We start from the raw sequence: 23,527 nt of genomic DNA on the forward strand, positions 1-23,527 counted from the left end.
AGCAAATCAAAGGTGATCAGGACTGAAGTACAGGTTGTATACAGGTGTGTCCTACCCTCAGAAACCCATTATAACAAATACTAAATTTGGGAAGCCAAAGATTCCTTGCTATTTGAGAGAGTGTGCCTTAATGTTCCTTTTAGTGGTGAAAGTCTATTAGTATATTTTAAATAGGGGGAATAGTTGACTCCACCCACCCTATGGCCAGTACATTCAGAGTGCAGTGTGTGCAGCCATTCAGTTTAACAACTAGCCCATCACAGCAGCTTAACGATTTGGGGCTGCTGGAGTATCAGCCTTGGTGCCATGTCTGTAATTCTGTGTGGTCTGTACCTTGGAGAACTGAGGTCCCTGGGGGACCCTTTCCCTTCCTTTCCAGAGGAGAATTGAGAAGAAGGAGCGCCCAGTGGTTTGACAATCCTGGCCTTTGCTGGCTCTGGGCCCCTCCACCTACTTTTCAGCCTCTTCTTCCTGAGAGACACCATCTCGTAGAGCTGCCTCTCGATCAGCCCATCTGTCTTCTTCTCATCCAGCCAGCTGCTGCAAGGGAAGGTCTGCTGGATGCCAGTGAAGGGGCACAAAATCACCACCTGGGGGAGCAGATCACATCTCCTACAGTAGGTCCCCTGGCTGGGACTTCTTTGTAATGTTCAACAGCCTCCTTAGCCCCACATTTAGGGTTGTCTGCATTACTTCCCTCAAGGAATGTCACTTTTCTTCCCACTGCCCATCTCATTAAATCTTAGATCAAGAAATACCTCCTCTAAGAAATCTTCCCAAGTAGGTATCATCTATATTCCAATTTACCAGCCCAAACCTCAAACATTTTTCTCTATACACATACCCTTTTTGAATACCATATTTCCTTATGCACATTGTAAAATCTCCATCTGAACCAAGTTAACTAGAATACTAAATTAATACCCTATATTTGTCTTGTGGAAAAAAGGTCAGTCACATAAAAGGTAATTAATATCTATAATTTAATACAAAAACTAACTACCCTCTTCAGGACTTGATCCTTATTTAACCTTCTCTCCTACATCTTCTCCATCTCTACCCACATTCTGAACTTATGGGTTTAGAACATGGCATTCTAACCTTCTCTCCTACACCTTCTCCATCTCTACCCACATTCAGAACTTATGGGTTTAGAACATGGCATTCTGTCTAACCCAGACACACCTAGGTGTTTTGAAGAGAAGCATCAGAATGCCAAAGACAGAGATCTTAAGAGCATCAAGAGAAAAAAGACAGATGATGGCAATTGGACTAACAGAAGCCAGAGGATATTGGAGGGTGGGGGCATTATAACTCAATCTAGAGTTCTGTATCCTGAAATTTCTTTCAAGAATGAAAATGAAATAAAATAATTTTCAAATTAACAAAAACAGAGTTTACAACCAATAGACCTTACTTAACCAAAGGAACTTCTAAAGCATAGTACTTCAGGAGGAAGAAGAAAATTGACACCAGGAAAGAGGTCTTAGATGCAAGAAGAATTGGCAAGCAAACACACTGGCAAACAGGTAGGTAAATCTGGACAAATATGACTCTACAAAACAACAGCATATAATATGTGAATTTAAAAATAATTCAAAGGAGAGCTAAAATACTCTACTTTCAAAATTGGCATGCAATCTAGATGCAGGATTATTACCATTAGAAATTTCTAAGGTTCTTGATTTGTCTAAGAGGGAGTTAGAGATGGTGGTTAAATTTAGGTCTTGTCACAGTAAGTATGTATGTTAAAATTTCAATAGTAACCACTAAAAAAAACAGAGAGTGTATAATTTCCAAATCACTATCAAGAAAATAAAACCCACAACCAATCAGTTAATCAAAAAAAAAAAAAAAAAGAAAAAAGAAAGACATAGTAAAAGCAGGACAAACAGACATGTTAATAGTTATAAAAAACATAAATGACTAAATTTATCAGTTAAAAGCTAGATAGTATCAGATAGGATTGTGATAAAGATTCAATTAACCAGAAGGTTATACTAATTCTACACCTCACAACGTAGCCTAAAACTATATAAAGCAAAAATTGTTAGCTCTACAGTAAGAAATTTAAATATCTACCACCGACATTGGAAATTTCAACACATATTTCTTCGTAATTAATAGATCAAACAGACAAAATGCTATTAAGGAGATAGAAGATTCAAAAACAAAAGTAACAAACTGAATTTAATAAATAAAATCAAAATCTTAAGTTCAACTCTTGGAACATATACCTAAATTGAAGCGCATTGTAAAGTAAATGTCAAAAAATTTTTTAATGGCATCCACCATTGAGAGGACCTTCAAGATGGTGGAGGAGTAAGACGTGGAGATCACCTTCCTCCCCACAAATACATCAAAAATACATCTAAATGTGCAACAACTCCTAAAGAACACCTACTGAACGCTGGCAGAAGACCTCAGACTTCCCCAAAGACAAGAAACTCCCCACGTAGCTGGGTAGGGAAAAAGAAAAAACAGAGACAAAAAAATAGGGAGGGGACCTACACCTCTGGGAGGGAGCTGTGAAGGAGGAAAAGTTTCCACACACTAGGAAGCCCCTTCACTTGTAGAAACGGGAGTGGGCTTGGGGGAAGCTGTGGAGCCATGGAGGAGAGCACAGCAATAGGGCTGCAGAGGGCAAAGCGGAGAGATTCCCGCAAAGATGATTGGGGCCAACCAGCACTCACCAGCCTGAGAGGTTTGTCTGCTCACCCGCCAGGACAGGTGGGGGCTGGGAGCTGAGATTCGGGCTTCGGAGGTCAGATCCCAGGGAGAGGACAGGGGTTGGCTGTGTGAACACAGCCTGAAGGGGGCTAGTGCACCACAGCTAACCAGGAGGGAGTCTGGGAAAAAGTCTAGAACTTCCTAAGAGTCAAGAGACTGTTGTTTTGGGGTGCACGAGGAGAGGAGATTCAGAGCACTGCTTAAAAGAGCTTCAGAGACAGGTGTGAGCCACGGCTATCAGTGCGGACACCAGAGACCGGCATAAAATGCTAAGGCTGCTACTGCAGCCACCAAGAATCCTGTGTGCAAGCACAGGTCACTATCCACACCTTCCCTCCCGGGAGCCTGTGCAGCCCGCCACTGCCAGGGTCCCATGATCCAGGGACAACTTCCCCAGGAGAACACATGGCACACCTCAGGCTATTGCAATGTCACACTGGCCTCTGCCGCCGCAGGCTCGTGCTGCATTCTGTACCTCTCTCTCCCCCGGCCTGGGTGAGCCAGAGCCCCTTAATCAGCCCTCCTTTAACCCCCTCCTGTGTGGGTGAAGAACAGATGTCAGAGTGTGACCTACATGCAGAGGTAGGGCCAAATCCAAAGCTGAAACCCAGGAGTTGTGCGGACAAAGAAGAGACAGGGAAATTTCTCCGTGCAGCCTCAGGAGCAGCAGATTAAATCTTCACAATCAACTTGATATACCCTGCGTCTGTGGAATACCTGATTAGACAATGAGTCATCCCAAAATTGCGGTGGTGGACTTTGGGAGCAACTGTAGACTTCGGGTTTGCTGTATACGACTGACTAGTTTCTGATTTTTATGTTTAACTTAGTATGGTTTTTAGCGCTTGTTATCATTGGTGGATTTGTTTATTAGTTTGGTTGCTCTCTTCTTTTTTTAAAAAAATTACTTTAAAAATATGTTTATTTTAATTATTTTTTATTTTAAAAATTTTATTTTATTTTTCTTGCCTTCTTTTTTTTCTCCCTTTTCTGCTGAGCTGTGTGGCTGACAGGGTTTTGGTGCTCTGGCCGGGTGTCAGGCCTGTGCTGCTGAGGTGGGAGAGCCGAGTTCAGGAAATTGGACCATCAGAGACCTCCCGGCCCCACGTAATATCAATCGGCGAGAGTTCACCCAGAGATCTCCATCTCAACGTGAAGACCCAGCTCCACTCAATGACCAGCAAGCTCCAGTGCTGGACACCCCATGCCAAACAACTAGAAAGACAGGAACACAACACCACCCATTAGCAGAGAGGCTGCCTAAAATCATAATAAGTTCACAGACATCCCAAAACACACCACTGGACATGGTCCTGCCCACCAGAAAGACACGATCCAGCTTCATCCACCAGAACACAGGCAACCAGTCCCCTCCACAAGGAAGCCTACACAACCCACTGAACCAACCTTACCCACTGGGGGCAGACACAAAAAACAACGGGAATTACGAACTTGCAGGCTGCAAAAAGGAGACCCCAAACACAATAAGTTAAGCAAAATGGAAAGACAGAGAAATACCCAGCAGATGAAGGAGCAGGTAAAAACCCACCAGGCCAAACAAATGAAGAAGAAATAGGCAGTCTACCCCAAAAAGAATTCAGAGTAATGATAGTAAAGATGATCCAAAATCTTGGAAATAGAATGGAGAAAATACAAGAAACATTTAACAAGGACCTAGAAGAACTAAAGAGCAAACAAACAGAGAGGAACAACACAATAAATGAAATTAAAAATTCTCTAGAAGGAATCAATAGCAGAATAACTGAGGCAGAAGAACGGATATGTGACCTAGAAGATAAAATAGTGGAAATAACTACCACAGAGCAGAATAAAGAAAAAAGAATGAAAAGAATTGAGGACAGTCTCAGAGACTTCTGGGACAACATTAAATGCCCCAACATTTGAATTATAGGGATCCTAGAAGAAGAGAAAAAGAAAGGAACTGATAAAATATTTGAAGAGATTATAGTTGAAAACTTCCCTAATATGGGAAAGGAAATAGTTAATCAAGTCCAGGAAGTGCAGAGAGTCCCATACAGGATAAATCCAAGAAGAAACACGCCAAGAAACATATTAATCAAACTATCAAAAATTAAATACAAAGAAAAAATATTAAAAGCAGCAAGGGAAAAACAGCAAATAACATACAAGGGAATCCCCATAAGGTTAACAGCTGATCTTTCAGCAGAAACTCTACAAGCCAGAAGTGAGTGGCAGGACATACTTAAAATGATGAAAGGGAAAAACTTACAACCAAGATTACTCTACCCAGCAAGGATCTCATACAGATTCAACAGAGAAATTTAAACTTTTACAGACAAGAAAAAGCTAAGAGAATTCAGCACCACCAAACCAGCTTTACAACAAATGCTAAAGGAACTTCTCTAGGCAGGAAACACAAGAGAAGGAAAAGACCTACAATAACAAACCCAAAACAATTAAGAAAATGGTAATGGGAACATACATACTGATAACTACCTTAAATGTAAATGGATTAAATGCTCCAACCAAAAGACATAGACTGGCTGAATGGATACAAAAACAGGACCTGTATATATGCTGTCTACAAGAGACCCATTTCAGACATAGGGACACATACAGACTGCAAGTGAGGGGATGGAAAAACGTATTCCATGCAAATGGAAATCAAAAGAAAACTGGAGTAGTAATTCTCATATCAGACAAAATAGACTTTAAAATAAAGACTATTACAAGAGACAAAGAAGGACACTACATAATGATCAAGGGATCAGTCCAAGAAGAAGATATAGGAATTGTAAATATTTATGCACCCAACATAGGAGTACCTCAATACAAAAGGAAAATGTTAACAGCCATAAAAGGGAAAATTGACAGTAACATAATCACAGTAGGAGACTTTAATAACAACCCACTTTCACCAATGGACAGATCATCTAAAATGAAAATAAATAAGGAAACACAAACATTAAATGACACATTAAACAAGATGGACCTAACTGATATTTTTAGGACATTCCATCCAAAAACAACAGAATACACTTTCTTCTCAAGTGTGCACAGAACATTCTCCAGGATAGATCACACCTTGGGTCACGAATCAAGCCTTGGTAAATTTAAGAAAATTGAAATCATATCAAGTATCTTTTCCAACAACAATGAGACTAGATATCAATTACATGAAAAAAACTGTAAAATATACAAACACATGGAGGCTAAACAATATGCTACTAAATAACCAAGAGATCACTGAAGAAATCAAACAGGAAATCAAAGAATACCTAGAAACAAATGACAATGAAAACACAATGACCCAAAACGTATGGGTTGCAGCAAAAGCAGTTCTAAGAGGGAAGTTTATAGCAATACAATCCTACCTCAAGAAACAAGCAACATCTCAAATAAACAACCTAACTTACACCTAAAGCAATTAGAGAAAGAAGAACAAAAACCCCCCAAATTTAGCAGGACAGAAATCATAAAGATCAGATCAGAAATAAAGGAAAAAGAAATGAATGAAACAATAGCAAAGATCAATAAAACTAAAAGTTGGTTCTTTGAGAAGATAAACAAAATTGATAATCCATTAGCCACACTCATCAAGAAAAAAAGGGAGAAGGCTCAAATCAATAGAATTAGAAATGAAAGAGGAGAAGTAACAACTGACACTGCAGAAATACAAAGGATCATGAGAGATTACTACAGGCAACTATATGCGAATAAAATAGACAACCTGAAAGAAATGGACAAATTCTTAGAAAGGCACAACCTTCTGAGACTGAACCAGGAAGAAACAGAAAATATAAACAGACCAATCACAAGCACTGAAATTGAAACTGTGATTAAAAATCTTCCAACAAACAAAAGCCCAGGACCAGATGGCTTCACAGGCCAATTCTATCAAACATTTAGAGAAGAGCTAACACCTATCCTTCTCAAACTTCCAAAATATAGCAGAGGAAGGAACACGCCCAAACTCATTCTACAAGGCCACCATCACCGTGATACCAAAACCAGACAAAGATGTCACAAAAAAAGAAAACTACAGGTCAATATCACTGATGAATATAGATGCAAAAGTCCTCAACAAAATACTATCAAATAGAATCCAACTGCACATTAAAAGGATCATACACCATGATCAAGTGGGATTTATCCCAGGAATTGAAGGATTATTCAATATATGCAAATTAATAAATGTGATACACCGTATTAACAAATTGAAGGATAAAAACCATATGATCATCTCAATAGATGCAGAAAAAGTTTTCGACAAAATTCAACACCCATTTATGATAAAAACTCTCCAGAAAGTGGGCATAGAGGGAACCTACCTCAACGTAATAAAGGCCATATACGACAAACCCACAGCAAACATCATTCTCAATGGTGAAAAGCTGAAAGCATTTCCTCTAGGAACAAGACAAGGATGTCCACTCTCACCACTATTATTCAACATAGTTTTGGAAGCCCTAGCCATGGCAGTCAGTGAAGAAAAAGAAATAAAAGAATACAAATTGGAAAAGAAGAAGTAAAACTGTCACTGTTTGCAGATGATGTGATACTATACATAGAGAATCCAAAAGATGCTACCAGAAAACTACTAGAGCTAATCAATGAATTTGGTTAAGTAGCAGGATACAAAGTTAATGCACAGAAATCTCTTGCATTCCTGTACACTAATGATGGAAAATCTGAAAGAGAAATTATGGAAACACTCCCATTTACCACTGCAACAAAAAGAATAAAATACCTAGGAATAAACCTACCTAGGGAAACAAAAACCTGTATGCAGAAAACTATAAGACACTGATGAAAGAAATTAAAGATGACACCAACAGATGGAGAGATATACCATGTTTTTGGATTGGAAGAATCAGTATTGTGAAAATGACTATACTACCCAGGGCAATCTACAGATTCAATGTAATCCCTATCAAATTACCAATGGCATTTTCTATGGAGCTAGAACAAATCATCTTCAAATTTATATGGAGACACAAAAGACCCCAAATAGCAAAAGCAGTCTTGAGGGAAAAAAGCGGAACTGCAAGAATCAGACTCCCTGACTTCAGACTATACTACAAAGCTACAGTAATCAAAACAATGTGGTATTGGCACAAAAGCAGAAACATAGATCAATGGAACAAGATAGAAAGCCTGGAGATAAACCCACGCACCTATGGTCAACTAATCTATGACAAAGGAGGCAAAGATATACAATGGAGAAAAGACAGTATCTTCAATAAGTGGTGCTGGGAAAACTGGATAGCTACATGTAAAAGAATGAAATTAGAACACCCCCTAACACCATACACAAAAATAAACTCAAAATGGATTCAAGACTTAAATGTAAGGCTGGACACTATAAAACTCTTAGAGGAAAACATAGGAAAAACACTCTTTGACATAAATCACAGCAAGATCTTTTTTGATCCACCTCCTAGAGTAATGGAAATAAAAACAAAAATAAACAAATGGGACCTAATGAAAGTTCAAAGCTTTTGCACAGCAAAGGAAACCATAAACAAGACGAAAAGACAACCCTTAGAATGGGAGAAAATATTCGCAAATGAATCAACAGACAAAGGATTAATCCTCAAAATATATAAACACCTTATGCAGCTCAATATTAAAGAAACAAACAACCCAATTCAAAAATGGGCAGAAGACCTAAATAGACATTTCTCCAAAGAAGACATACAGATGGCCAAGAAGCACATGAAAAGCTGCTCAACATCACTAATTACTAGAGAAATGCAAATCAAAACTACAATGAGGTATCACCCCACACCAGTTAGAATGGGCATCATCAGAAAATCTACAAAAAACAAATGCTGAAGGGGGTGTGGAGAAAAGGGAACCCTCTTGCACTGTTGGTGGGAATGTAAATTGATACAGCCACTATGGAGAACAGTATGGATGTTCCTTAAAAAGCTAAAAATAGAACTACCATATGATCCAGCAATCCCACTACTGGGCATATACCCCAAGAAAACCATAATTCAAAAAGACACATGCACCCCAATTTTCGTTGCAGCACTATTTACAATAGCCAGGTCACGGAAGCAACCTAAATGCCCATCGACAGATGAATGGATAAAGAAGATGCAGTACATATATACAATGGAATATTACTCAGCCATTAAAAGGAAGGATATTGAGTAATTTGTTGAGACATGGATGGATCTAGAGACTGTCATACAGAGTGAAGGAAGTCAGAAAGAGAAAAACAAATATCGTTTATTAACACATATATGTGGAACCTAGAAATATGGTACAGATGAACCGGTTTGCAGGGCAGGAGTTGAGACCCAGATGTAGAGAATAAACGTATGGACACCAAGGTAGGAAAACTGCGGTGGAGTGGGGATGGTGGTGTGCTGAATTGGGCGATTGGGATTGACATGTATACACTGCTGTGTATAAAATTGATGACTAATAAGAACCTGCAGTATAAAAAACAAACAAACAAAAGCAACTCATACTAAACTTTTTTTGGGTTATTTGTATGGAAGTATGTTAATATAAATGTTTCAGACATTACATGAAATTTCTAAAAATCTTATATGTTCTGGTATAATGTTATAAGTCATAATTCTAGTTATTACTTTAAAATGTATATCTCAGAAATAACTAAATTTCCTTGTCAATTGCATTATTATGAACTTTCATCAAATCTTTAACTGTGGTCATTTTTAAGTCTTTTGTCATTTACAGACAATTCTGTGTGTACTCTGATGCTTTCGCAAAAATGTTCCTCTAGAAGGGTTTCATCTTTAAGGAATTCATGGAAAAGACTCTGACAAGTACAGGTTTCTGGTAACTGACTATACTGCTGAACTGAATGAATAAGCATTTTCAGAACTCTAATGGGAAACTGATGAACTCATAAAAGTGCTAACAAAAGATCAAGATAAAAAAAATTAATTACATGGGACTGAGTGAACTGATGAGGATGATTATAATTTTTGTAACTTTCTGTTTGAATTAAAAAAAAAAAAAAGGCCCCGTGAGAGGGATTTCTCATGTACTTTGTAACTGGTGCAAAGGAAGTAGGAAGTAGGATGCAGATTAGAGTTTGTATTTGCAAGTTAAAGAGAAGGGTTGAATCAGGGCAGGGTCCTCCCCAGCCTCCCTTACCTTCTCACAGTACCAGCCTCTATTGGCTCCCACATTGCCATGTCCGATGGAGACCCGGCTCAATGGGCTGAGGAGGACAGCCAGCTCGATGTTGAAGATGTCTCTGCGGCCACGGCCAAACACACCGCCCTCCAGGAAGATTTTCCCACTGTTCTTATTTCCTCTGGCCCCGAACATGACCAGGTAGATTTTGGATTTGGTCCCAGCACCCCGGACGTCCCCAGTGAAGACGGTGACAATATATGAGATGGCTGGTATGGAAACAACAGGGGGAAGGAGAGGGTTCAGTGCAAGCTGACAACAATATCCTACCCACCTTCTCCGCCACCTGACCACACCTCCCTACGCCCTCCCTCTGCTGTACATCCCCATCCCCCTAAGTCCTCCTCCCCCAGACGACATCCAGTGCCCCTTTCCACTTCACTTTATCTTTTTTGGAGTTGGTGTGTCAGTGCATCTGAGTTTAGGAACAAACTGCAGGTTACAGGAAGCTGCCAGCCCCCATTACAGGAAACTAACAAAGAGAAGGAAGAGCTTGGGTTGGTTAAGAATAGTACTTATTATTAATGCTAATTACCATGTGCATATTATTAATAGCTGCCAGATGAATTCTATTATGTCTCATTTAATTAGAATAGTCAACTCGATTAAGAGAGATTTATATTCAGGACTATCTGATTCATGGAGCTTGCTCTTTTGCACATAACTTAAAAACATAACTCTTTTTTTTTTTTTTAATTTATTTATTTATTTTTGGCCGTGTTGGATCTTCGTCTCTGTGCACAGGCTTTCTCTAGCTGCGGCAAGCGGGGGCCACTCCTCATCGCGGTGCGCGGGCCTCTCATTGTTGTGGCTTCTATTGTTGTGGAGCACAGGGTCCAGACGCGCAGCCTCAGCAGTTGTGGCTCACGGGCCTAGCCGCTCCGCAGCATGTGGGACCCTCCCAGACCAGGGCTCAAACCCATGTCCCCTGCATTGGCAGGCAGATTCTTAACCACTGCGCCACCAGGGAAGCCCTAAAAACATAACTCTTAATAGAGGACACTAATGTCCTCCTTTACCACCTGAGGTGGTGGGATGCGGAAGATTGAGGGAGGGAGAGGACATTGTGGGTTGGCCCATTTGGGGTTTTGGTCAGTCAGAAGGCAATGTGAGGACATGGAGTTCTGGGGAAGAGCCAGCAAGAGGAGATTAAACTCTGAGATGAGACAGACTAAAGGAAAACACCAAAGACAAACATTTGAACAGGAAACTATAGGAAATTCTGCTAAGGTGTGGTCTGCCTTTTTTCACACTGTCCCAGAGTCTAAGGCAAGTGGCACTTTAAGCCTTGTTAGTCCCCCACCTCCCTTTCATCCTACCCCCATCCCCTGATCTCAGAGAAACAAAATGTCTTTGGGAGATAGCACATGCAACCACATGGACGCATTATTCATTCATACATTCGCACTTTCCCTTGCTCAACAAACATTTACCGAGTGCTTACTCTATGACAGGCCTTGGGAGACTATGAAGATAAAAAGGAATAGCCACTGCCCTCAAAGAGTGGGTGTCCAGCTTTACTTCACAGCACATGGACAGATGGTGTTCTCACACTAGACATACTGTCATAGCCTAGGTTGTCAGCAATTCCAGCCTCTCACTGTCATTTCTCCTCGTCTACCACTGGAAGCAAGTAATAGTAACACAGTTAAAGGGGGCATATTAAATCTGCTCTAGTGGATGTTTTAAGTAAATAATTTTCAAACTATAGAATGCAAAGTCGTGACACACCCGACAACGTGGCACCCCTCACCCAGGCCAAGGCGCCATGATGCCATGGTTGAAAAGCACTGGAGCAGAGGTGCATTGGTTTCCTAAACAATAGCAGTCACGTTCTTCCCAAAATGTCTGGAGCAAGAGAAGGGAGAGATGGCCCTGTCTATAGCGGGTAGGGGAAGTTTCAGAGGAAGTGACTGGCAGCAGCAATTTGAGAAGCAGAAAGAAGAGAAATGGCGTAACAGGCTGAGGAGAAAGCATATTCCGAAGAGAAAGGAAGAGAAAGAGTAAGGCCAGCAGCTAAGGGGAGGGGAGAGGGAAGCATGTGGGTGAGATGGGGGGAACAGGGAGAGGGGGTAGGTGTGGGAAAGAGTGAAAGGTGTGCAGATCGGGGGAGGGACAGGGAGTGTGTGTGGAAGTGGTAGTAGAAGATGTTGAAAGATGCTGCTGAAATGGTCAATTGGAGCCCAGTCGTGGAGCAATTTTATCTTATACCCCAGAACTTGGACTCATTCTCTCTGCAGTGGGAGCCATGGGAGGGTCTGTCCCAGAGCATGTTCTCAGCTGTGCGCGTTCACCAACATTGATATTCTGGAACAGCTATGAACTTCCATGCTGGGAGCTTCAGGTTTTCCATGGAACTCACACAGGGTAGAGATTTAAGAGGCAGACCAAATCCTGGATTTGTCACTTATCAGCTGTGTGACCTGGAACAGGTCTCCTAGCTTGTGACTCAATTTCCTCTACTGTGAAATGGGAACAGTAACCGTTCCCATACTATAGGGTTGTTGTGAGTATTAGAGGAACGACATGAGTCAGGTGCCTAGAGAGAGTCTGCCACATAGGAAGCGCTCAATAGCAGGAGGAGGTAAGGGTCAGTCAACACCCTCATAAACACCCACATGTGTCGGGAGTTCACACCCCGGCTCCATCCTGTGCATAACTTCTCTTGCCCTGGGAAGTCAGTGTCTGCTCAGGGGCGCCTTCCCATCACCTCTGGTATCAGCAGAGCCCCAGACTCCAGCCCGGGGGGACAGAACACTTTCAGGGGCAGCAGGAATGTTGTCTAAAGACATGGCTGCTTCCCACTTGGTTGCAGGCCTCCAGACCCACAGATGAGAACATTGACCCTCAGGCAGAAAGTGAAATATTAGCCAATTGGGCTTCCCCTTTCTTCTGTTCTACCTGTGGTCTCAGCTCCGGCCACTAAGATATCCCTCTGAATTTTGCCATCGTCTTCATCCAAGGCCAGCCAGCGGTTAAGAGGGAAATCATATTTTCTTTTATTCCCAATATCTTCAATGACAATCTGGGAAGAAGAAGAGAGGGAAGGAAGGTTAAGTGTCATTGAGGTCACACCTGGTGACCGAATCCATTCCTCCATCACTTGAGTGAACTCCAAGTATACTTTCTCATCTTCCTCGTGGCCCAAGGAAAGCTTATCACAAGGACACACCTGTTGTCAGGAAAACCTTGCAAAGCACTGAGAGTCAAACAGGGATGACTGACAATTAACTCCTTGAATTACTGAGTCTTGTTCCCTCCTCTGCTAAGGATCATTAAAAAAATGCTATGCAAGAAACTTAGCAGGATGGACCCTGTGAGACTGAGGTGCTAGAACTGGAAGCCTGGATTTACAGACAGCATCAAGACCACCATCTTCCTCACCTGCTTGGGATTGGGATTCTGACCTTCTTGCTGAGAAGCAGAGTCCACATAAAGGGAACTACAAGCCCTGAATCTGGCACACAGAATCCCAGTATCTGGTGACCAGGTTGGAAAAGGTCAGCCACTGACAGTGAAGTGAGGAGAACTGAGCATCCTTGAAGCCCCCACGGGGACTCACATGTGAGCTATGTTGGTGAGGCTGAGATAACTATGTCTTCTAGAACTCACCAAGGAGCTGAGGGGCCCTCCCAAAATGTCCCAGGAACATCCAGCTGAAAACTCACTCTAAGATAAGTGTGATCATCAATAACCAGACCAAGTCCTCCAGTCATAATGGGAAGGCAGATGCATCTGGTGACAGACAGGGTGAGTTGGAAAGTAAAAATACCTGCCCAGGTACTCCCAGGACTGCCTGACAGAGTGGGGCTCTGATTCTCAGTGAAAGACTCACTTCCTAAGATCAAAGTGTCTGTAGTGTGGAAACAGGGCATGTCTTGGTCTGCCTAAAGGCACCTCACCTTGTTCTAATGCAATGTTCAACAAGGAATCTTCTGGGCTGAGAGCTGAACTCCTGAGTATACCACCCACCAGAGACGGGTGAGTGGCCTGAGCCAGTGGCCAGGACCAGCCGTCCCACCAGGGTTCTCTCTCCAGATATATCAGCATTTAAGCTCTGGTTTATAAGTCAGTCCCTTGTAAGTTTGGTTGGTGTGAGTCAGCCTTCAGAGCTTGCTGATTTCTATCGAGTGTCTGTACTTTCAGAGCTGACTGCCTGGAGACCTCTGTGGCCTGTCCAGAAGGGGTTCTGCCTTGAAAGGAAGTCCAGCCTCTCCCAATTCATGTATCTGCACATTTCTCTATATCTTTCCTCTCCCAGGGTTGAGGCTGTGGGGAGATTGGGGAGCCAAGGATCTGGGCTATACCTCCTGACCCCCTTTATGCTGACCCTCACAGGGTTGGAAGAGCAAGGTGAAGAAGGAAAAGAATTAGTTTATCAGATAAGCTGTCAAGTCTACTAATCGACAGATATACAGATTCACCATTTCTGTCTTTAAATGTTCACAGACTGGTGTGCCAGCCATAATTCCAAGAGCAAATGACAAAACACCCTCACAGTTCACAAAGATGTCATCAATAAAGGGCCTTCTCCTGGCCTGATAGCTGATGGACATTCCTGGCTTGAGAAGTTCAGCTAATCTGAAAAATAGAATGTGTTGCCATTAAATAACTCTGTAGGACAAAAGTAGCTGAACCACAAAGGGAAGAGAAAATATATGAATGAATATTTGAATAACCAACAAGATTCTAAAAATCAGACATTCTGAAATCACAAAGAAAGGCTGAGACATAAACACTTAAGCACTGATATAAAAAGTATAAAAGTCCAGGAACAGTTCTGGAAAGTTTCCAAATGAGTATTGAAATATATAAATAATTACTGATGACATCTGTTAGTCCCAAGGTCTGCAGGATAAGGCTGGAGGAGGCTGGCTCCCAGAGGGTGGAACATTTTGGAACACATCTAGTAGCAAATGGTGAGTGCTGTAGGAAGGAGCAGAGGGGTGAAATGTGGAAGGAGCCTACGTCGGCACAGGAAGGTTGTCCAGGGGGACGTGGCAGAGGACTCTCCCAAAGGCATTCTGGCCTCTGCAGATATGGGTCCTGTTGCTTGGGACCCATGACCCCTGTTGCTTAAAGGATATTAGTAAGGGCCCCTCTGGGGGAGAACAAGCAGCTTTTCCACTTGTGTTCACAAGTTGCCCAGACATCCCTGAGTTTTCATAAAGTTCCTTTTAAGAATTCAAGACAGCTCAGGACTGGTTTTTGCTAACAGAATGAAATGGTGGTGCTCCCTCCAGACCACAGTTTCATAGTCTGTCGTTCTGGCAGAGACAACTGTAAAATAAGACTGGAAAGACAGAGTGGCCTTTATCATGAATGATAGAAGCACACACCTGGAGTGGGTGTGTGAGAGACAAACAGACAGACAGAAGCAATAACCTAATGGAAGACAAGAGCTGTTATCTCCTGGAGGAATATTCTCACCTGCAGGCAAGCCTATAGGCTGGGCTGACCTTCTAAGAAGCAAGAGGGAAACCAGGGGACATGAGCCCTTGGGAGGCGAGATGGCAGCCAGACAAGGGGGCCTGTCCATGGTGCAGCCCGCTCTGTCCTGCAGCAACAGGGACAGAGCAGTTACGAGGCGAGACCACCGTTACGAAAAGCCAAGAAGGATAAACCAACCGCGAAAAAGAGGAGGAAGCTGGCAAGCAGGGGTTCTTTCTTTCTTGTTCTCTCCAGATGGTTCACAGACACATCCAAGCAGTCCAGGACACGGGGGCCTGCATTTCCTCCCGCACAGGGTAAACATGTCTGTGTGAGCACATGGGGTTTGTCTTGGAGTCGATACCTTGCAGATCAGTGTAGAGAGTCAACCATGACTCACAGCAGCTCTCCCTCCTCCATATGGGAATAATTTCCACCAACTTTCCATAACCTGATTGGAGCGGAGACCCATTCTGGGCAGAAGAAACAAACCCCACACACATAGGGCAATCTGGAGAAGCTGAAGGGTCTCCTCCTTCCCGCCCACGTGCCGAGGTGCCTGAGATGCACAGTCTGGGTGATCCACAGTGTTCCCTCTCTGTATCAGCCACGGGGCAGGAAATGAATGCAAGACCTATCCCTGTTTCCAATCATCCCTTTGAACATGCATATCTGTTATCCAGTAAAGGTGGCCCTTGCTTGACTCATAAGCAGTCATCGCCACATTCCAGGAACCACTATTGAACTGTGGTTTACATTTGGAGTTCCTAGATCATAGGGCAAGGGGCAGGTAGGTTTTGACACAGGAGAAGATAAAAGAGGAAGACTTTGGAGTTTACAAACCTACTTGGAAAAAAATCTTGGCATCCAGGGCTTAGCAGGGGAGACCTGGTGTCATGGAAGAACAAGGGAATGTTCTATGGGGGGAACAAAGCTCAGCGAAGGAAGGGGGGTCGGTGTCCTCCTCCTTCCCCACACGCTTTGCACCTCACTCATCACACTGCAATACTGTGTCAATTACTGTGTAACATACCACAAATATGAGTAATGGTAAATGACAGCATTTGAATGGTGACACCCACAATGCTCTCGCCCTTTCCTCTACACTTCATCCCTCCCCTCTGAGCCTGCCCACACACCCACTCCTTCATTACTGCCTCGGCTGCCTCATTCGATAAAGACCTTCGATGGCTTATTCTGATCAGCGCCTGCGATGGTCCTGCCCTCACCTTCTTCCTGACATTATTTCTCAGTTCTCTGAGCCCTGTGCCCTGGTCCAGTTATTTAGTATCCCTGTGCCACCCTCCAGCTGCCCCTCATCTGTCATCCCCTCTGCCCAAAGGAGTCCTCCTCCCTGCTCCTCCTGGCAAAGCCCTGCCCATCTTCATGGCCCAGCTCCAACGGACCCTCCCTGAAGGCTTCTCTGTTGCTCAATCAGGCACAACTCACCCAACATTTTTTTTGTACCTCACGTAAGACTCATCTCATCCTGCTTCGTATTAAAGTTGGGGTGATTCTGTTTTCTGATTTTCAAACTGGGAAATTTGGTTTGATCAACACATGTGGGACACTTAGGACAGAATGTTTGTTCACTGAAAGCTGGACTTTTCCTGAAGTTTTGGAATATAAGGTTAAAGTAAGTAACCTGCCTTATAGTAAGGAAGTATTCAGGAACTCGCCTTGTCTCTTTTAGAAGCAGAACCATGTTCACTGCAACAGCTGCAGTTGGTAGCTCAGGGCCTAGGATATAATAATCAATCAGTAAATGTTTGTTGAATGTTGAGTATAAATTGGTGACATGAGGCCATGTTGGGCTTCCTGAGGTCCCTGAAATCTGTTCATTAGCCTCTGTCTCCTCTTCCTGTTAGAGCCAGTGGTACTGGTTGAACTTACGCTCCCTAAGGCATGTGGCAGGCGATCCATCCAATTCTGGATTTTCTAATGCATGACACAGTGGAGAGAGTCCAGACTCAGAGTCCAGAGGACCTGGGGCAGGTCCCAGTACTGTCACTGAAGAGCTGTGGGGCCTCAAGCAAGTCCTCTACTGAAGCAGATGGGCCAAGGGCAAGGCCCACTGGCAGCGTAATGTTCCATCCCGTGACTCTTGCTCTTTTGTGGTGATCATTGAGTTGAACTGATCAGTTGAGTCAGTCACAATTGTTGGACTAAGCAGACACGGGGACCCAAGCCATGTGCAAAGCCTGGGGGAGGGAGGATGCCAGCCCCGGAGAGGGGATAAAGAACAGGGGGCTGAGGAACACACATGGGCAATTGACTAAGGAAGAAGAGGAGGGAGATGACTTATGAAGGGGTTAATAATATTGGCTTTCAGATTTATCCCACCAAGCCCTCACACATAAATACCAAAGGAGCAGTTGTCATGTGATGTCCAAGGCAACCAACCGGGCAACTTCGAGAATGGGAGCACTTACTGTGCAAGTGTCAAATTTGGAAACGCAGACAATTTAACAGCATTTTAATTGGTGTCTCTGTGGAGGTTAGGTGAGGAGGGGGCAGCGTGGAGACCCAGTCAAGAGGGAAGGCAGGAGGTGAGGGCTGGCTATGCATTGTGTAGTCACAAAGCGATGAGAGGTGGCCCAGGGTTTCCTCTAGCCTCTGGTTTTCAGCTTGAGTCCACCCTACCTGGGACCTAAAACCCGCCTTCCTCCTCTCTCATCGTAATTCTTCCTTCAGGAAAATATCTAGTAAATCCAGGTGTTCTGACCTGCAAAATTCCATAACACTGGCTCCAAAGAGAATAACACTGGCTCCAAAGAGAATAACCAATCTCACACTGAAAGTAGCCTGCTTGGGCTTCTGGTTTAAAATAGTGTCTGACTAGCAACCAGTAAGAAGAGGAAAAGAAGAAAAGGAAGGCGGAAGAGTAGGAAGGAGGGAGGGAGGAAGGAAACATCATTCTGAAGAATCAGAAGAAGAGCAGAACTCTGGAAAGGACTGGATAAAGGATACAGAAAAAGAATTCAAGAAACGGGTATGCTTAATAGAATATAAGAAGATATGGTCTTTATGAACAGGAGTAAACATCTTTAAATAGAAAGGGCTGCAGTGAAAAGGCAATAAAATGATATGAAAGGAGAGCTAGATTACATGGGAAAGGTATCCAGGAAAGCAATACTATACAGCAGCAAATACATCAAAGTTCTTACAATTCTGCATGCCCTTTAACCATCTCCTAGGAATTAATTGTAGGAAATAATCATAGATGTGTATAAAGATAAGCTACAAGAATGTTTGTTGCAGCACAATTTATAGTATCAATAATTTTGAGAAAAAAATTGAAATGTTCAACAAAGGGGAATTGGTTTAATAATTCATGGTATATCTGGGCAATGAAATATTATAGGCATTAAAAATTACATTGTAAAATATCAATGTTATTCTATTTCAATAGCATGGGGAAACAGGCATGTTACACTTGAAAGTAAAAACAAAACAGTTTGTAAAACATTGTGCTTATTATGAACCCATTATTAAAAATGACATGTGTATTCATTCACAGAAAAATGTCTGGAGGATATGTAATTTCTGGGTGGTGAAATTATGGTGGTTCAGATTATCTTATTTTTGCTTACTTGTATTTCCTAAACTTTTTACAATAAATATATATTACTTTCATAAGAAGAAAAAAATAGAAGAAACATTCAGAATTAAAATGCATATTAATAGTAGAAAGAAATGCAACTGGTAGTGTGAAAAATCAAATCAATAATGAGGTGGGGGAGAATTTGACAAGTTCTTATAGAATGCAAAGAAAATAGAGATGAAAGGAATAAAAGGGAAGCTGAGATCTTTGGAAGACAGAGAGTGGAGAGTCAATAAATGGATAACTGGTGCTCCTGAAGAAGAGACCCGAAAAAAGCCATTCAAGTAAGAATCTAGTATATAATAGGAAATCTTTTTTCCGAGCTATAAACAAACAAATAATCCTAGGCATCATGGAAAAGATTCAACTTGTTCCAGAGAAGTTAAAAACAAGGGAAGGAAAGAAGGAAGGAAGGAAGGAAGGAAGGAAGGAAGGAAGGAAGGAGGGAGGGAGGGATGGAAGAAGGGAGGAAGGGTGGAAATGGGAGAGGAGGGGAGTAAAGGAGAAGGGAGAGGAGGGGAGAGGAGGGAAGATGAATGAACTAACAAAGACCCCACTCCTAGACATTATCTGGCAAGAATTAAATTATAAATAAAAAGAAAAAAATCCCATAAGCATCCTGGATGAAAAACAAAAAACCACAAAACAGTTTGTCCAGAAAGAAATAAATGTCTGCTTGGCTTCGATGTCAAATTTCAGAAGGTAACAGAACAAGATTTATAATGTTTTAAAGGAAAAAAGTGTTCTTACCCATATATTTCACATCTCGCCAAGCTGCCCTGTCCTTGAGCATGAAGATGACAAAAGGACCTGTTTCGGTGTGCAAACCTGCCTCCTTCACATAGCTCCCGAGAGCATGGGGGTGAGGGCCCAGGTGATCAAGAAGGAAGCTGCCTTCAAGAAGTACAGCTGCAACGACTACATCAAGGCCTCCCTCAGGCCCTCGGGTGCACTTTGCGGCTCCTTCCACTACACCTGTGTTTTCATTCAGTCTTCCCTCCCAGGATGAAGGAACTGGGCTGCAAGGTACCTGCTCTGTGCCCCATCCTGGCTGAGGTCCTAAAACACACCTGTCTCCTCTCCCTTGTCTGCCCTGAAGACACACCTCTGCCCGCACATTGGCTCTTTGGGACCTGGACTCCTGCCCCATTTCTTCTCCAATCCAAGCAGCAGTTCCACTTAGCCTCCTGGAACCCTGTTCAGAATTAGGCTGGCTGCCCTTAGGGCCAGGCCAGCCCCCTCTTTCCAAAGGACACTTGGCCATTCCTTGCTCCACTGATTCAGCACCTTGTCCCATGCCAAGAGCTGGGAGGTACCCTCAAGGAACTTTGAGGCTAGTTATGGAGAGACGTGTGGCAGACACTCAAGGATGCTTACTCAACACCCTTTCCAATCACCTTCTTAGCCTACTTCTACTATGAGGGCTGGAAAGCCTACTTGAAGCCCCAGTTTCCAGCGTAGCTAGGGTGGCCATGTGACACAGGCAAAAGTTCCAAGGAGAGCTTTGTTTCTCTCAAAATAAAGCAAGACTTGCCAGAAAAATGTCTTTCCCCTTTGGTCTTCTCTTTTCTTCCTGCCTAGAACACAGATGAGATGCAGAGAGGTTCAGCAGCCACCACGTGATCATGAGACAACAAGCTGGAGGATGAAAGCCGCAGTGCTGAGGATGGTGACACAGCGAGAGACCAGGAGTCTCAGAAAGTAGCTGCGCCAGCCCTGAGCTGACCATATCTGTATCTCATGTGAGATGAGAAAAATAAGCCCCTGATTGGTTAACATTGCACTTCAATTTTCTGATCCTTGCAGCCAAATATGTTCCTAACTGACACAAGATGATAGATTAAGGAATAACAAAACCTCAACTATCAGACAGCTTCATTCTAAATAGTCAAATTATTATAATCCGAGGGTTTTCTGGTTTTAGGCCATAAGATCTTTTCAAAATATTTTCCAAAATATGTTACCCATCAATCTTTTCCTATCATTCTTGATGAGCTGAAATAGATGGAGAGCTCGTGACTAAGGAAAATACATAGTCCATTTTCTAAATGACCTCAGATTTCCATAATTTTTCAATATTCTTTTGGCTTTTTATATCTTCTCTGACTCCCCATTACAGTTCTCAATAACCCTACCAATTACAGTGTCTCTTTTTCCTTCTAATTTTCTGCTATAGGTTTAAAATTACAGGTAGCAAGTCTGCTAGAAGGGATTATAAGCAAGCACTGAGTGAGAATCTGAGGGGTCTTGCCTTCAGAATCAGGGCAGGGCAAGGTAATGCCAGGGACATGAGCTCTCCTCATGAACTTTGAACCAGATATGTCTTAGCTTCTCAGAAGCCTTTTTGCTTTCTTCTTGATTCTTCACTTTGTCCTGGGTACGTGAAATCATGAGGACCTGAGATCCAGAAGTTTGAGGTACAAAGCAACAGGCCAAGATAAGTCACAATGTAGCTTATGATTAAGGTGAAATGAACCGCTACAAGCCCGGCGGGGTTATAGACATTCATGGGAGGGAGAGGTTCTGGTGGCCAGAGGGGAAACACTTCATGGTAGAGCCCTGAAGGATGATCAGACCCTGGCTGGGTTCAGATGACAGAAGTGGTCCTTCTAGGAAGGTGATAACACAGGCAAAGCCTTGGAGGCTACTGGGAGGACAGCATGGTTGGCCAGTGGACTTAGGCAGAAGAGTGGAGACAGATCTAAAGAGGGAAGTTAGGGCTGAAATATAACTTCTGAAGAGCCAGAATTCCTGCCTCTCAGGCCAAGGGACCACAGACAGTCAGCTGAACCCACCTTTGACAGGAGCCAGCCTGCAGACGGCCCCTTGTTATTGTGGCCAACATTGATTTTCATGAGCTGTCCCAGATCCGGGGCATCCACTGTGAACTTGTCTTCCGCTCCCTTTTCAAAGTTGTCCTTTCCATTCTCCAGCCTACGCTCACCTGTATGCACAGACACATGAGAAAGTTACAAAGGAGACCAGAGGACGAGAAAGAAACAGCTCCAGACTTTAATGGGCTGCCCACTGAAGGATGGTTTCAAAAGTCACCACGGTGCGAGGTGGTGGGTTGTGACAGGAGGTATGTGGACACTCTCTGTACTTCCACTCGATTTTGCTGTGAACCTAAAACTGCTCTAAAAAATAAAGTTTATTAATTTAAAAAAAGGGCAGCTTCACCCCAAGATCTACAGGCTCCTTAAATCCCTCCAGCCACCAGTCAAGGCCAAGGCTTGCCTTGTGTGTGGCTTGTGCCCAGGACCCACAACTGGGCTTCTGATTTCTGCCTTAGCCCAGAGTCCCCACCCTAGTAAACTGATTTGCACCCCCATCCCTGGACCTGAGGCCCTGCCTTGTTTACTGGCTGCTGGCCCTGAACTAGGAACACAACCATGGTCGTTGGTCTAGGGGCTGTGGCTGGGACCCTGACATCAGCCAGCAGGCTTCCTTAGGCCTGACTCCTCTGGAAAACAGTGATGATAAGTAGCATCAGACACTGCTGGGTGTTTAACACGGTTTCTTCCCTCACTTATTCCACGGCACAATCTAGGAGGGAAGTATTATCAACTCTGTTTTGCAGATGAAGAAACTGAGACTTGGAGAAGCTAAGCAACTGGCCAAAAGGCAGACAGGTATTGAGCACATAGTTAGGACTCGATCTAACCTGTTCCTTCTACTTTTCAGTTTTCCATTATTATCCTCCGAGGCCTATCAGTCACATTAACCCTTACAACCCCACCTAAGCACCAGCCTTTTGCTTATGCTATTCTGTTTTCTTTCTTTTCCAAAATTTGATTCTTTAAATTTTTCTAAATTTTAAATTGCCACACCTCAAACATATAGATAATAATAATAGTCATCCATGTACCCACCACCCAGATGTAAGAGGTATAACAGATATTAACATTTTGTGTAATTAACTTAGGCCTTTCTCTTTTTTAAAGGAAATTAAACATGACGGGTAGGTCTAAAGTCTCATGGTCCATCCCTTCCCCCGCCACACCCTCCCACAAACAGACACTATAGTCAACTGGTATCCATTGTTCCCATGAATTTTTGCTTGCACATGTATGTATCCATAAAGAAAATATATTATTTTTGAATGTTTTAGAATTTTACAGAAATAAGATCATAGTGCACATTGCTCTGTCTTAAGATAAGTTCCTTTTCTGTACAATAGGGATGATAAGGGCTCCACCTCATTGGGGCTGCTGTGAGAATTAACTGAATGGATGTGTGCAAAGCCCTTAGAGCAGCGCCTGGAGATGTTAGGTGCTGTATAAGGGACAGGGCCGGTGCTATTGCTCCTGTTACCATCGTCCTATCATCACACACCCTTGTGCAACTTACTTTTTTTTAAGTTAATGTCATGCTTTTGAGATTATTCTGTTGATGCTAGTAACAGAATTCGTCCAACTTCTGTATAATAGTCATTGAATGAAGAAAACACTATTATGTGTTCATTCTTTCACCGATGTACATTTGATTGTTTCTAGTTGATTGCTATTGTAAATAGCACTGAATTGGACTCTCTTGTACTTACCTTCTGCTGCCCATTTGTAAGAACTGATCTGAATAGACACCTATAGAGTTGCTGGG

At 42.9% G+C, this 23,527-nt stretch overlaps 1 protein-coding gene across 2 annotated transcripts in view; it reads right to left on the reverse strand.

Annotated features, from left to right (window-relative positions):
• The window catches only part of LOXHD1 (lipoxygenase homology PLAT domains 1), a 201,300-nt gene that overhangs the window by 135,311 nt on the left and 42,462 nt on the right, over positions 1–23,527 (reverse strand). For both annotated transcript variants that reach the window (XM_033837947.1, XM_073790898.1), the window contains exons 6-9: positions 21,724–21,872; positions 12,796–12,919; positions 9,853–10,103; positions 455–590 (exon numbers count right to left, since the gene is read on the reverse strand). In XM_033837947.1, coding sequence (XP_033693838.1) covers positions 455–590; positions 9,853–10,103; positions 12,796–12,919; positions 21,724–21,872 — 660 coding nt within the window. The remainder of the gene's footprint in view (positions 1–454; positions 591–9,852; positions 10,104–12,795; positions 12,920–21,723; positions 21,873–23,527) is intronic.

This window comes from Tursiops truncatus, chromosome 13 (genome assembly GCF_011762595.2).
Source record: "Tursiops truncatus isolate mTurTru1 chromosome 13, mTurTru1.mat.Y, whole genome shotgun sequence".
In the NCBI taxonomy this organism is placed as follows: Eukaryota; Metazoa; Chordata; class Mammalia; order Artiodactyla; family Delphinidae; genus Tursiops; species Tursiops truncatus.